Source organism: Telopea speciosissima, chromosome 11, assembly GCF_018873765.1.
Source record: "Telopea speciosissima isolate NSW1024214 ecotype Mountain lineage chromosome 11, Tspe_v1, whole genome shotgun sequence".
Classification (NCBI taxonomy): domain Eukaryota; kingdom Viridiplantae; phylum Streptophyta; class Magnoliopsida; order Proteales; family Proteaceae; genus Telopea; species Telopea speciosissima.
The window spans coordinates 16,786,511-16,800,466 of record NC_057926.1 but is presented as its reverse complement, the minus strand read 5'-3'; the positions used below and the strand labels follow the sequence as shown (position 1 = coordinate 16,800,466).

At 40.7% G+C, this 13,956-nt stretch overlaps 1 protein-coding gene across 1 annotated transcript in view; it reads left to right on the top strand.

Moving 5' to 3' along the window:
- The window catches only part of LOC122646680 (DNA (cytosine-5)-methyltransferase CMT2-like), an 83,828-nt gene that overhangs the window by 56,575 nt on the left and 13,297 nt on the right, over positions 1 to 13,956 (top strand). Inside the window, exons 17-18 of the mRNA XM_043840272.1 lie at positions 9,353 to 9,471; positions 9,549 to 9,653. Coding sequence (XP_043696207.1) covers positions 9,353 to 9,471; positions 9,549 to 9,653 — 224 coding nt within the window. The remainder of the gene's footprint in view (positions 1 to 9,352; positions 9,472 to 9,548; positions 9,654 to 13,956) is intronic.

The window sequence follows — 13,956 nt, the reverse complement described above, 5'->3', positions numbered from 1 at the left end:
TTTTGTACCAATTAGTTAATTCTAATTGCATAGTGATGTCATATGACATCAGGGGTAATCCGGGTACGGGTAAATGTTGGAAATAGGATTCCCCACTAGGGATGTGGGTCCCACAGAGGTAAATTGACTAAAATATCCCTATAACTCTAATTGGTCGTACAATATACTGTAAAATACAATTAAATCATACTTACAATGAGTTTAATTAATGGAAAGGTTCTGCATGCTATCCAGGTAGCAGATCAGGCATAGGTAGCTCAGGTGCGGAGTTCCATCGGGGTCCTCTGACTCGAGAAGGGCAAGTTGGGAAGAATCCCTGGCATAGTTGTCACGGCGTCATGGCGATCCAAGTCGGTGGAGGGGTGTCACGTAGATATATCGACATGTCGCCCGCCATGGCGTTGCCATGGCGAGCATGTCGACCATGTTTTATTTTTTATTTTCTCTATTTTTAATGTGTTAATAGATGTATACTCAAGCCATGTTTTATTTTTTCTCTATTGTTTCTCAAGTTTTAAGAAGAAAATTCAGAAATCAAGAAGAAATCGAAGAGGGAAAGAAGAAATCGAAAGAAATCGAAGAGGGAAAGAAGACGGGAAGAAGAAATCAAGAGGGAAAGAAGACAGGAAGAAGAAATCAAGAAGAAATCGAAAGAAATTGAAGAGGGAAAGAAGAAATCGAAGAGGGAAGAAGAAATCGAAGACAGGAAGAAGAAATCGAAGAGGGAAAGAGAGTCGGGAAGAAGAAATCAAAGAGGGTCGCCGTGGCGTAGGTCGCCACGCAGCCCTCTCCAGCCCAGACGCCACGTGGCGTCGCCATGGTGACGCCATGACAACTATGATCCCCTGGAATCCTCTATAGGGTGTGTCGAGAGATTCATCTCGTATCTCGACCGATGCACTATAGCATCGAAGCCACCATTGACTTTCGGAATTTGAAATCACCAAGTTCCAAAAATTTAAATTTGTTGTGGTTTTCACACCTACGCTTCCTGTTGTATGGTTATATGGGGGCTTGTGAGGGTGCGGGTGCGGGGTCACGTGCACCGTGGTCCGTATCTTGTGTGGCATGATCAAATTATGTCTCCTGTGAATCAAACTGGCTCTACAGGCATCGTATCCTCGCCTACCACATAACGCTCTCGCATTCCAGCCAATGCTTCATCACCACCGCCACCACCACCACCACCATCACCACCATCATCATCACTTGAGGACCTTGACCAGTCATCATCATCAGCAACATTACCACCAGTGGGCTGGAATGGTATAGGTGATGCTTCCCGTGCATGTATCTCACCCTCGTCAGTCATATAATCATCCACATCAGCACCAATCTCGGAAGCTATCACAGGGTCTGGCCTACCTCCATCCTGATCTAACACCGGCTCACCTCTATCCCTCACCCAATCCACAATAGGGTCCTCATCGTCTGAGTCAACTTGAAAGATGTCGGCGATGTCAATAGTGCCCCTTTGTCCGTTATGTCCCATGCGTATGTGTTGCAGTATCAGCCTCAAGTTGTAGTGCACATACACCATGTCAAATAGACTTTCGGACCCCAATTTGTTGCGCCTCTTGGAGTGGATGAGCGCAAAAGTACTCTAGTTCCTCTCACAGCCAGATGCGGAACATGTTTGGGCAAGGACCTTGATTGCTATTCTCCTTAAATTCTCGTCGATTCCCCATACAACACCGACCATTCAGCTGCATTACAAGTTTACAACAAAAAAAGACGTGTCAAATGTTGTTTCCAGTTTCAAGTTTCAATACATATGTAATTTAAAAGAATTAGATATTGAGTTGAGTACCAGCATCACCGCGTACTTTGCCTTGTATTGCAGCATCGGTTCCAAAACTTCCTAATGCATCCCTAAACATCTTCATCTACACACATGTGGAAAATTAGTAATTACTTACTACTAATTAGTAATTCCTACTTACTAATTATATTCCAAATGAATTCTAAGACTCACATCATTGTTGCAAATAGTTTGTAGTTGACCATCAGGCTCCAACTTCTTCACTACTTGTTTCACAGCATCAATAAGTTGAGTTTCCAACCCAAGCTTATTATTATATTGATACTTGGGGTTCAAGTAGTATGCTAAAATTTGACATATATACATTGGGATTTTCTCTTATCCCCATCAATTGGAGTGCTATGTAACCATGCAATGTCACCCCTATGATGGCTAGCTGGCCTCTGTTCTCTCTGCTCCCTCTGTTGACTACTTTTCCCTACCTTTTGCTTGCCCTTCGTACGTTGTCTTTCACGATCCGCCATAATAATACTTGTTTACTGCAATGTAAGTAAAACAAATAATTAAAAACTTAATGTAGACGCACTTCAATTGAGACTTTTAGAATACTGAAACAATTGTATAGCTATTTAATATTTTTCCCCTAACCCTTATATTTTTCTCATAATTAAAAATAATTTTTTATATATAATTTTAATATAAGTATTGACCTAACACAACAAAACCCAAAATTATTAAACATAATATATATCTAATGCATTTCAAAACATGCAGAACTTACTTTCATATTTTATCATGATTTTTCAAACCTAAAATAGGTTAAGGACCAAGTCCTGAGATGCAGCTGCAATTTCATCAGGGATTTCGTAGTCCATGGGAAATTGGGTGACGAAAATACGTCTGCCGTCAGCTACAATATACCGAAAAGCAGGTAGACCATGCTGTGCAGTAAGAGTAAGGGCTTCTTTGTGTAGAGCCATGAGAGATTGCTTAAAGAGCTGGTTTGCATGGATGAAGTGATTGGCGATGGTAGCAGCTTCATCTTCATCAGTGATGACCGAAGGTTCCTGGAATGTGTAGCAGGAGGCCGGTCGGAGGTGCCAGATTTGGTACGGCTGGAAGAAGTGTTCTCTCTGTCGCCATCCCAACGTACTGGTAATGGTGAATTCGAGTCCACCGGAGAATCGCCAATTGGATGTGGTGTGAGCAACCATGGTGCGAATCATCATGGGTAATTGATCAAGGACCTGTGTACAGTCGCTTTGGAAAACTAACTGTCCGACGAGTCCCCATTCAACAGCAACAATACTCCAGGGTTCATGTCCGGGGTAGAAGATAAGTCGATGCTGTTGATGATGTGTACGAAATATGCTTTTAGGGAAATCAAGCATAAATTTTTTATAGAGAAAATACTGTTCTTCATCACATTGACGTTGTATCAATGGGAAGATCTCTCGGGGGAGGATATCTCGTGCTTTTTCATATAAACATATTTTCCTAATTTTATGAAAAAGGGGATCTTTTAGATTATTATCTACTCATATTTTTCCTTATTTATTTATTTTTTTTTTTTTTTTTTTTTGAAAATTAAAAAAAATTATTTATGGGCAGAAAAATAAGTTCGGTCGTTGGTGTCTAACATATATTTAACTGATCCCCATCTAAATTATATTTCCCCTAATTTTTTCCTATTTTAGTTGTAGGAAAATCAATTTTTAAAACCAGAAAAAAAAAAAAAAAAACATATGGAAAAAAAATTTCGACACCGTGAGATTGTAGATCGGCCTCCGGTGTTTAACATATATTAATATCATCACCATCCAACATGTATTGAATATACTATTGTCAAAAAAATTAGTTTTAGAGAAAAAAGAATTACCTTAAATAGTGAAAAATCCTTGGAGGATGATCTTGGATGAAGCTCCGATGTGTTTCTGGCGACAATCCGTCGAAAATGAAGAAGAACAATGCGTGGATCCAAGTTGGAAGAGTGGAAGAAAGCAAAAACTGCAGCAAAATAGAGGTCTCTGCAGGTCTCGGTCGAAATTTCGACCAAGACTTGCGAGATTTTGTATTTATAGCATGGGTCACTTAATTTCGACCGAGACTTGTGAGATTTTGTATTTATAGCATGGGTCACATGACCCTTTAAGTGGAATGTTACATATTTTGACGATATTTCGGTGACATACCAAAATGTCTCGAAATGTACCGAAATATCGTCGAAATATGTACTTTTTTCATTTCGTTTTCCCATTTCGTCTTGGTACTATCGAAATGTCCGAAATTCACCGATATATCGGCAAAATTTCGCGCCATGGTTGTCACGACGTCTAGGCAATCCTAGGCGTTGGAGGGGGCCTAGATGCAAGGTGACACCAATAAGGCGACCTAAGTGCCCAAGGCGTTGCCTTGACAACTACAATATTGAATAATAAAAACGTGGAGTAGGCTTGTAGCCTGTATGTCTGTTTATAGCCTTCATTTCAGGACACATTCCAATTCATATTCTTACTAGGAAATCCAAAACAACTCATAAAAACCACTAAAATAACCTGTTGCCAGCTATAGCGGCTATCCCATTCATACTAGGGCTCAAACACGACATGGAAGTCTATTCGAATTCCCAATCAAGTCCTTAATAATTCCATGACAATCAGAAAAATAAACAAAATGAACACCTGAACTAAAGCTCACAACTTGGCTGGAAAACTAACATCTAACTAGCCATGGAGCGTGGCACGTTACTGATGGGGGGGGGTTAGGTAGGAAGAACTCTAAACCGTCCCAGATAGGATCCCAAGTCAAAAACCCCACTCAAATAGAAACCTGAAAACTGACTGAGAACTCAAATCCTCAGAATAACACTAAATTCTAGGAAACAGTATTTAATAAGAAGGAATAGAATCACTCAAGAAGGGAATGATCCGATGAACCGTGTATGAGTAATTTGAAAAACATTGATCTCACGGGCAGAGATCCTTGAGATGGAAAAATTGAAAATAAATCCAATCCAACCAACCGACTGATCTGAAATTTGGATCAGAGCTCTATCTCAGTAGATCAAATCAAAGCCCTAAGGTTTCACGACGATCCAAAAGATAAATTAAAAGTAATTTTGAAAAATCCAATTCTGAAGTAGAGAAAACTGGGAAAAAAGAGAAACTTTGGTAACTCACAATCCAGCAGGCAGAAGGACCATGAACAGTGGTCGAGTACTGTTCAGGGGCAGTAATTTGACTTCCCAAAGTTTCAGGGATAGCAGATCTAGAGTTTGGATTTTATGGACCAAACAATATCTGCTGAAAACTAACAAAAAAAAGGGTATCTGCTGGTTGTTTAAATCAGTCAATAAAGAAGGAATTAATAGCAAGGATTGAAACCACTAGCAGAAGAAAGATCGCAGACTAATCCTCAACCAAGATCAGGCTTCAAATCAGATCAGAGAAACAACAATTGATTGATGGTAGTTGCTGTACTTGAGTATTGATGGAGAAGATGTGAGTCATGTGACTAAGCATCCGAACATAGCCTCGAATGGAATCCCACCAGCCGTTAATGGTATCCGATATCCCACCACATAGCACCGCATCTCACAACCATCTGAGTCTCACAGAATAAAAGAAAAGGCTCAAGCCAAAATCTCAATAATCAAATTCGTGTACAGGGTCTAGGCCTCTCTCCCCCCTTCCTCCTTTCCCCCATGTCTCACCCAGGTCTGGACCTCTGTCCCCCCTTCCTCCCCCCCTCTTCCTCCCACTGGGACAAGATCATTTGGACCCCCCAATGGCCTCTTTAGCTCTAGGTTCCCTTGGGACTTCGTTAGGACTCATGCCCCCACTGTCCCATGGCACAAATTTGTTTGGTTCAAAGGTTACATCCCCCACCACAGCTTCAGTGTTTGAAGATCCTTGAACAACTGCCTCCCCACTCAAGCCTTTCTCCTTCACTGACACATTCCTGTCTCCCCTTCCTGTATCCTTTGCTAGGACGGTTTTGAGGACGTCAACCACCTCTTTTTCTCTTGCCCATTCACCTCCATTATTTGGAAAAAGCTATGCATTTCATCTGGCCCCGCAGTAGGACACCTTTACCCTTCACCTGGGAGTGGCTTTGGTTGGATATGACTTTTTTCGGCAATTCTATTTGTGTAGTTAGATTTAGGTTAAGGAAGTAAGTAGAAGAGGAGAAGAAGTTAGAGGAAGAAGAGGAAGACAAGAGAAGAGGGAAGAGAAGAATAGAACAGGTTTTGGTTGTAATCGATTGTGATGGAGAGACTTCTCCATACACCCTATATTCATTCAATCATAACTAATAGAGAATTACATCCACCTCCCTAGGGAGGTAAAAGGGAAATAAAGAAGAAAAAACAGAATTACATAATAAGGCAACTAGTAATATAACTAGTTCCTAAACTACCCCTATTACATGACTTTTAACACTCCCCCTCAAGCTAGAGAATATATATCATGCATTCCCGACTTGCTTAGGAAAGAGCTAAATTGAGGAGAGCCAAGAGCTTTGGTGAAGATATCGCCAACCGATCACCGTCTTCACAAAAGGAGTACAAATACAGCCAGTCTATCTTCCCCTTGATGAAATGCCTATCAACCTCAATGTGCTTAGTCCGATCATGTTGCCTGGGTTGTGGGCAATGCGATGGCAGCCTGGTTGTCACGATGCGCTCTCATGGGTCCTTCGAGTGTCCAATCCCAGTTCTTGAATAAGTCTCTTCAGCCAGATGAACTCACACACTCCGTGTGCCATAGCTCTAAATTCTGCCTCGGCACTAGATCTGGCCACAACATGCTGTTTCTTTCTCCTCCATGTGACTAAGTTACCTCCCACAAAGGTACAATAGCCGGAGGTAGATCTCCTGTCTGTAATGGAACCAGCCCAATCGGCATCTGTGAAGCCTTCCACTCCCAAGTGGTTGTGCCTTGCATACAACAGTCCTTTCCCTGGAGAGGACTTCAAATACCTTAGAATGCGATACACAACATCCAAATGGCCACTCTTGGGAGCATGCATGAATTGGCTGACAACTCCCACTGCATAAGAGATATCTGGCCGAGTCATAGAGAGATAGATAAGCTTCCCCACTAGCCTTTGATACTTCCCCGCATCAACAAGAGAAGGACCACAATCCTCTCCTAGTTTGTGGTTCTGCTCAATAGGAGAGTTTGCTGGTTTACAGCCTAACATCCCTGTCTCTGTTAACAGGTCAAGAATAAACCTCCTCTGACATATGTTGATTCCTCTCTTGGTCCTTGATACTTCTATTCCTAAGAAGTACTTCAAGGGACACAGATCTTTGATCTCAAATTGTTGTGCCAAGTAGCTCTTCAATTTACCTATCTCAGCTGTATCATCTGCTGTGACCACAATATCATCAACATAGACAATGAGAGCTGTGATAGTACCATTACTCTGCTTGGTAAAGAGAGTATGATCAGCTTGGCTTTGGGAGTATCCATTCTTCAGAATAGCTTGTCGAAAGCGCTCAAGCCATGCCTTTGGTGACTGTTTGAGACCATATAGAGCCTTCTTAAGGAGGTACACTTTCCCTTCAGCTGAAGGCATCTTGAAGCCTGGTGGAGTTTGCATGTACACTTCCTCTTCCAAGTCACCATGAGGGAAGGCATTCTTCACATCCAGCTGATATAAAGGCCAATCTTTATTGGCAGCCAAAGATAAAAGAACTCTTATTGAGTTATGCTTGGCCACAGGGGCAAATGTCTCCTGGTAGTCAATTCCATAGACTTGACTGTACTCCTTGGCCACCAACCTTGCTTTGTATCTCTCAATACTGCCATCAGATTTATACTTGATTGTGTAGACCCATCTGCATCCAACTGGGACACGTCCCTTGGGAAGGTCAACAGGTTGCCAAGTACCATTCTTCTCAAGTGCCATCATCTCCTCAGACATGGCTTGTCTCTACTTTGGGTCAGACATAGCATCAATGACATTCTTGAGAATGGAGCAGTAGAGAGAGCAGTAATAAAGGTAAGGCCTGTAGGGGATCTAAGTTGGTCTTCTAAAAAGGTTGGAGATAGGAACTTGTCCCAAAAAAGTCCTGCTGCAGTTCTTGATCTTCAATAAGGGAGATTGGTTCCTTGTAGTTGAGATGGAATCAACCCAAAAAATTTGAAGCTTCAAATATCGCAGCAGGGTATTGGGTCCTATCGAGCAGAATTATTTAGCATTGAATGAGGTGATGAAGGGCAGCAGCTGGATCTATTGATCACCTCATCAGTTCTGCCCTATTGGAGAATAGAGAGCAAAAGAAGAAAAGAGAGAAGAGGAGAGGAGACCGAGAGAGAGAAGAGAAAGAAGAAGCCGAAAATAGAAGAGAGGGAAGACCCTAATTCGAAACCTGCTCTAATACCATGTTAACAGATTCAGAATTAGAGTAAGGCTTGGATAGTCTAAGGCAGACCCCAAGCAATGTATTTATAATAAAGAGTCAAAAGATAAAAGGACATAATTGCCCCTAACATAGCCAAGATGGCTGTACACATAATAGAAAGAGTAAAATGTCCAGAATACCCCCATGGTATTCTTGCCCATACAATCCAACAGATAAAAAATCCGACACCTACATAACCCAATCCAAAGTTTATTCTCAATAAAATAAGCCCTTTAGGTGACTTACCTGCATTAGTTACCCTCTTCTCCTCTTCTTGCTAGCAGTTGCATCACCTCTACTGCAGTAAATTTATACAAATATTTCACTCAAGTGTTTGATTAATATTTACAATATTAAAGATCAATATTCCATTGGCATGAAGTTAGAAATTGCATGTACACCTTGTGGATGTTATCTTGATATTAAATGGTGTTATCCCCCCTATTTCCTAGCTAGTGTCTCTGAATCTGCTTTTCTGTAGCACTCAAACTGTACTAAATTAGTAACTGCAGGAACTCAATGCTGGACTTTCACTGAGGCACTTTCAAATTTGACTCATACATTCATTTTCACTTCCATTTCAAGGTTTTTAAAGTGATGAATGTTGAATTATTGAATTATTTGCAGAGTGTCATACATGATGCACACCATGTAGTTGCTTAGTTTAGGTCATGTTAATCTATTTCAGCTTCAATTGGATTTCGATGGGTTAGGATTTTAGTTCCTTTTGCTTTCCACTCTTGTAACACTCTATATAAACCCCTTAATAGGGTTAACATTTTCATCACAAGTCTATTCAAGAGACATGAAAATAATAGCAAGAGGGCCAGTAGCTATCTATGCATATTAGTGAAGCGTTTTGTTGAATATGACTTAATATTAGCAACTTTGGACTTGGACATTTCCTAGTGACATGGCTTATCTTTTCACGGGGTTAGAACCCAATCTGTGGCCCCCATGTTGTAGTTGTCTTTCTTTTTTCAACTTTCCACCTGCATTTGGTGTTTGCATGATCCAACCTCCATAAGTGTAATAATTCAAATCATATGCATCATCTTTTATACTGGCATAATTGTGTACAGTGCAGACTACTAACTCTTGTACCTCCACATAGTTCTTCTCCCCCCACTCCCATTAAGAAGGTGGTTTTGACGAGCTATCTTTGCTTTAATGTCTAGAGATGATGGGTTCCATGTCGAATGGTGAAATAACTAAAAAATCTGTACTATATGATCATCGGCCTCTTCCATTAAATGAAGACAATTATTTGCGTGTCTGTCAAATCCCAAAGAGAAAGGTTGGTTAAGCAAAAGCATTCTATGTCAATATGTTTATCACTTAAATTTTTTTCTTCTAAATTTTTTCATTTTATAGGGAGCAAACTTTAGGGACCTCCCAGGTGTAATTGTTGGAGCTGACAATGTTGTTGGGTTGGATCCAAAAATGGAACGAGTGCTCCTGCCATCTGGAAAACCACTGGTAAGATTCCCCCATCCCATCTCCTCCCACCCCCACCAGCCCCAAGAAAAAAAAAAGCCCATTAAAATCTGGTTTAGATATTGTTGAGTTGTGTAACCCGATAAGGGTATTTTTGGTTTTTTCTCTTTGTTTATTCCCTGTAACTAGCATAATTGGCTGTATAGGGACATATCTGTAATTCTGCCCTATTATTGAAAGCTATGAATGAAAGGGGCTGAGTGAACAAGTTATTCGCTCAAGCCATTCTCCTATTTTCTGTTTTGCTAACATGGTGTCAGAGATAAACCCTAAAACCCTATTTTGATCTAAGTCTCAAAACCCCCTTCCTTCCTTCCATCGTTTTCTCTTCTCCCTCCTCCTTTTGATCTTTGTTTTCCTCTTCTTCTTGGTTCTTTCCCTTCATCTTAGGGCAGCACTAATGAGGTGATCTTATGAACTAATTGCGGCCCTTAAACCCACCTCATCTTCTCCATGACATAAACCGTATCACTGCCCAAAAGTTGCTGCCCTTCTTTTTGCGATATTGAAGCTTCCCAAGTTTGAAGATCAAGCCTCAATACCTTTTTGTAGGTTGATCTTCCCCTGATTGGGGCTTCCTCTGCAACCCTAACCAGCAACTATCGACCTTTCTTAAAACCTCAAAATCGATCCTGTTTTCCCATTCCTCCTTTGAAGGCCCTAACCTCAAATTGATCCTATTTTCAGGTTTTTTTAAAACCTTGACACCAATCGATTCTTTTTGGGTTAGGTCTGCTTGGCTGCTTCTTGTTGCTGCTTTCTTCGGAGGTGTTTACTGCCATCAAGAGGATCCCTTGACCTCAGTTTCAGCCACAGATTCTGCAACTTTTTGGAGATTCCAGTTTTTCTTTTCTTGATATCGATCTCAAGGTTGTTGGTTCTTCTTGGCTGACTGCATTGGGTCCTTTCTTGTTCCCTTCATTGTTTGGCTGCACCAATGACAGGTTCAGACGATTCTTATGCAACCTCTGGGATTGATGGATAGTCCCAGACATAATTTCTTTCCCTTGCTTCTCTTATCAAACTCAATGGCACAAATTACCTCAAGTGGTCTTAAACCACCTACTTGACATTGCTGGTCGTGGCCTTACTGGCCATATCCTTGGGACTTACCCCATGCCAGCTGAACCTGGTTCTCCACAAGAGAAGTGGATGTCTCATGATGCTATGGTGATGTCTTATTTGATCAACTCTATGCAATCAGATCTGTCCGACAATTTTTTACTTATGGAAACAGCCCATCAAATCTGGAGTGCTGCCAAAGAGACTACTTGTCGGGCTGCTATGTTGCATACTCCTACTATTGATCGATCTGCCCTACAGACTACTTCCAGCCCCACTTCTATTCCCATTACTGATGGTGGTATTGCTGCCTCCAAGGAGCCTGTCAAGTGTGGACATTGTAACAAACTTTATGACACCAAGGCTCAATGCTGGAAGTTACATGGGAAGCCTGCTGATTTTGAGGCCAAACGGGGCCGTGTGAAATCCATACCCAAGGCAAATCTTACGGAATCTTCTACTACTGCTGCTACTGCCCCCTCTACTAACATTGGGCTTACTCAGGATGAACTCCTAGCTTTTCGTCGCATGCTACAGGCTTCTTCCACTGCACCAACCATGGCATCTGCACCTGCTACCCCTTCTGGTTCTTACTTTGCCTCAGGTATTCCAGTTGGTAGTTGTAATTTGCAGAAAACCAAAGGATAAGAAGAAGAGAAGAAGAAGAGAGGGAGAGAAGAGTTGCAACCGTAATCAATTTTCTATTAACCACAAAGAGAAAAGAGACAAGACAATATAAGGACTAGGGTAAGGGAAAAGACTAAAAAAGGGCCTCACTTAATGCCCAGAATATGTCTCTGGATTAGCGTCAGGTGTTAATCCCGAGACCCTGTTTGGGCCCTCTATATGACTTCTAACACTCCCCCTCAAGCTGGAGCATATATATCAATCATGCCTAGCTTGTTACAAATATATTCTATCCTCCCATTACCCTAGGTGTCAAGGCGGCAAGGCGACCCAAGGTGGTGGAGAGGTACCTAAGTGCTTAGGCGACAAGGTGCTTGCCTAGGCAATCAAGGCATCCTCAAGTGTTATTTTTTATTTTCCCCCTTTTCTAAAATTATTTAGTGTGCTACAATATTTTAGTATGGTACAATATATACCTTATATCATCAAAAATCAACATTAAGCCTCCTCAAGTCATCAAAAATCAACATTAAGTCACCTTAAGTGATCAAAAATCAACATTTACATCAAGTCATAAAAAATAACATTAAGTCACATCAAGTCATAAAAAATCAATATTAAGCCACATCAAGTCATAAAAAATCAGCATAGAACTAGAAGACAGCAGAACTGAAGAAGCAAGCTATTGGAAGTTTAAAACTATCAAAACATACATTTGGTTTGTACTAGTCTCACTTTTTGTTTATACTGTTCTTAGAAAATATGAGCTTATCTATAAGTAATTAAATTGCTCTCGATTTGGAGAGATGTCCTTGTTTTCTAAGAAGTTTGACTAGTCAAATGATTTTAGTTTTACATGAGACTTTTTGTATTAGTTAGAGCACAAAGCCAGCTTTCCAACAAATCCAAAAGTGCTTAAATCTGATTTATTAGAAGAAGTTATGTTCCGGTCAAACCTTATTTGGTCTGTGCGAATGCTGTCAAAGTCGCTCTGAATAAAAATATTTTTTTAGATATCAAAACAAATGAAAACCGTACTCTTATTTTTTAGCAATGTTTTACCATATTAAGATTTATAGAATTTTTAGACTTGAGAAAAACCCTAGCATTTGAAAGTTGAAAATTTCACCTACTACCGAAAATCCAATTTTTTGTTCTTGAACTGGGGGATTGACCTTTTATCCTTTTGGAATTTTATTTTTTTTAACTATTTTTATTTGATTCAAATAGGGGGTATTTGCTTATTTATGAATAATATCTTAAGTAAATGAAACTACATTAATATCTTAAGTAAATGAAATTACAAATATAAAAACATTTACTTAAATAAGGGTCAATACCGGAACCTGGTACCAATAAAAACCAACCAGTGCAAGGTGCCCTACAATAAGGTGACTGTCGCCTAGGCCACAACCAAACCGCTTGGACGCCCTAGGCAGCGCCTAGGTGACGCCTTGACAACTATGCCCATTACCCAAAGGTTTAGTGAACACATCGGCAAGGCTCTACGGTTCGAACATGACTTGGAAGAATCAATCCACCTTGCATCTTTTCACGAACAAAATGGCAGTCAATTTCAATGTGTTTCATCCTCTCATGAAACATAGGATTAGAAGCAATATGAACCGCTGCCTGGTTACACACTATAGCCGCATAAGAATTGGAATCTTGAAGTCCAACTCAAACGGTAATTGTTGTATCCACATTAATTCACAAGTCAATTGTGCCATAGCTCGATAGTCTGACTTAGCACTAGATTGAACCACAACACTCTGTTCCTTGCTCTTCCATGAGACAAGATTCCCTCCAACAAAGGTACAATATCTAGTAGTCGACCTCCTGTCCTTGGAGATCTTGCCCAATCAGCATCTGAAAACCCTTTAACTCTACTATGCCCATGATTTTGGTACACCACTTCTCTACCTGGAACCTTTTTCAGATACCACAAAATGCGAATAACTGAATCCCAATGAGTAGTCCGCGGAGAGGAAAGGAATTGACTCACCACACTAACTGGAAAGGCAATGTCAGATTGGGTAACCTTAGATAGTTCAGCTTACCCACCAATCTTCTATATCTCTCAGGGTCACCAAGAACATCTCCTCCATCAGCAACAAGTTTCACACCCTGATCCATTAGCAAGTCAATAGGTTTAGACGCAAGCATACTTGTCTCAGTAAGCAAATCTAACACATACTTTCGTTGTAATAGAAAAACTCCCTTCTGGGACTGAACCACTTCAATCCCCAGAAAATATTTCAGTTTCCCCAAGTCTTTAGTCTGAAACTTCTGTTGAAGATATGACTTCAATTCAGCTATACCAACTGAATCATCACCAGTGATGATAATATCATCAACATACACAATCAGAAAAATCCTTCCTACACCTGACTGTTTATAAAAGAATGAGTGATCACTTCCACACCTGAAGAAGCCAAAAGAAAGAGCCACCTCCGTGAACTTGCCAAACCAAGCACGGGGCGACTATTTCAGACCCTATAAAGATTTTTTCAATCTACACCCCATTCCAGTCTCCCCTTGAGCAACAAACCTGGAGGTTGCTCCATATAGACCTCCTCCTGCAGAGTACCACGCG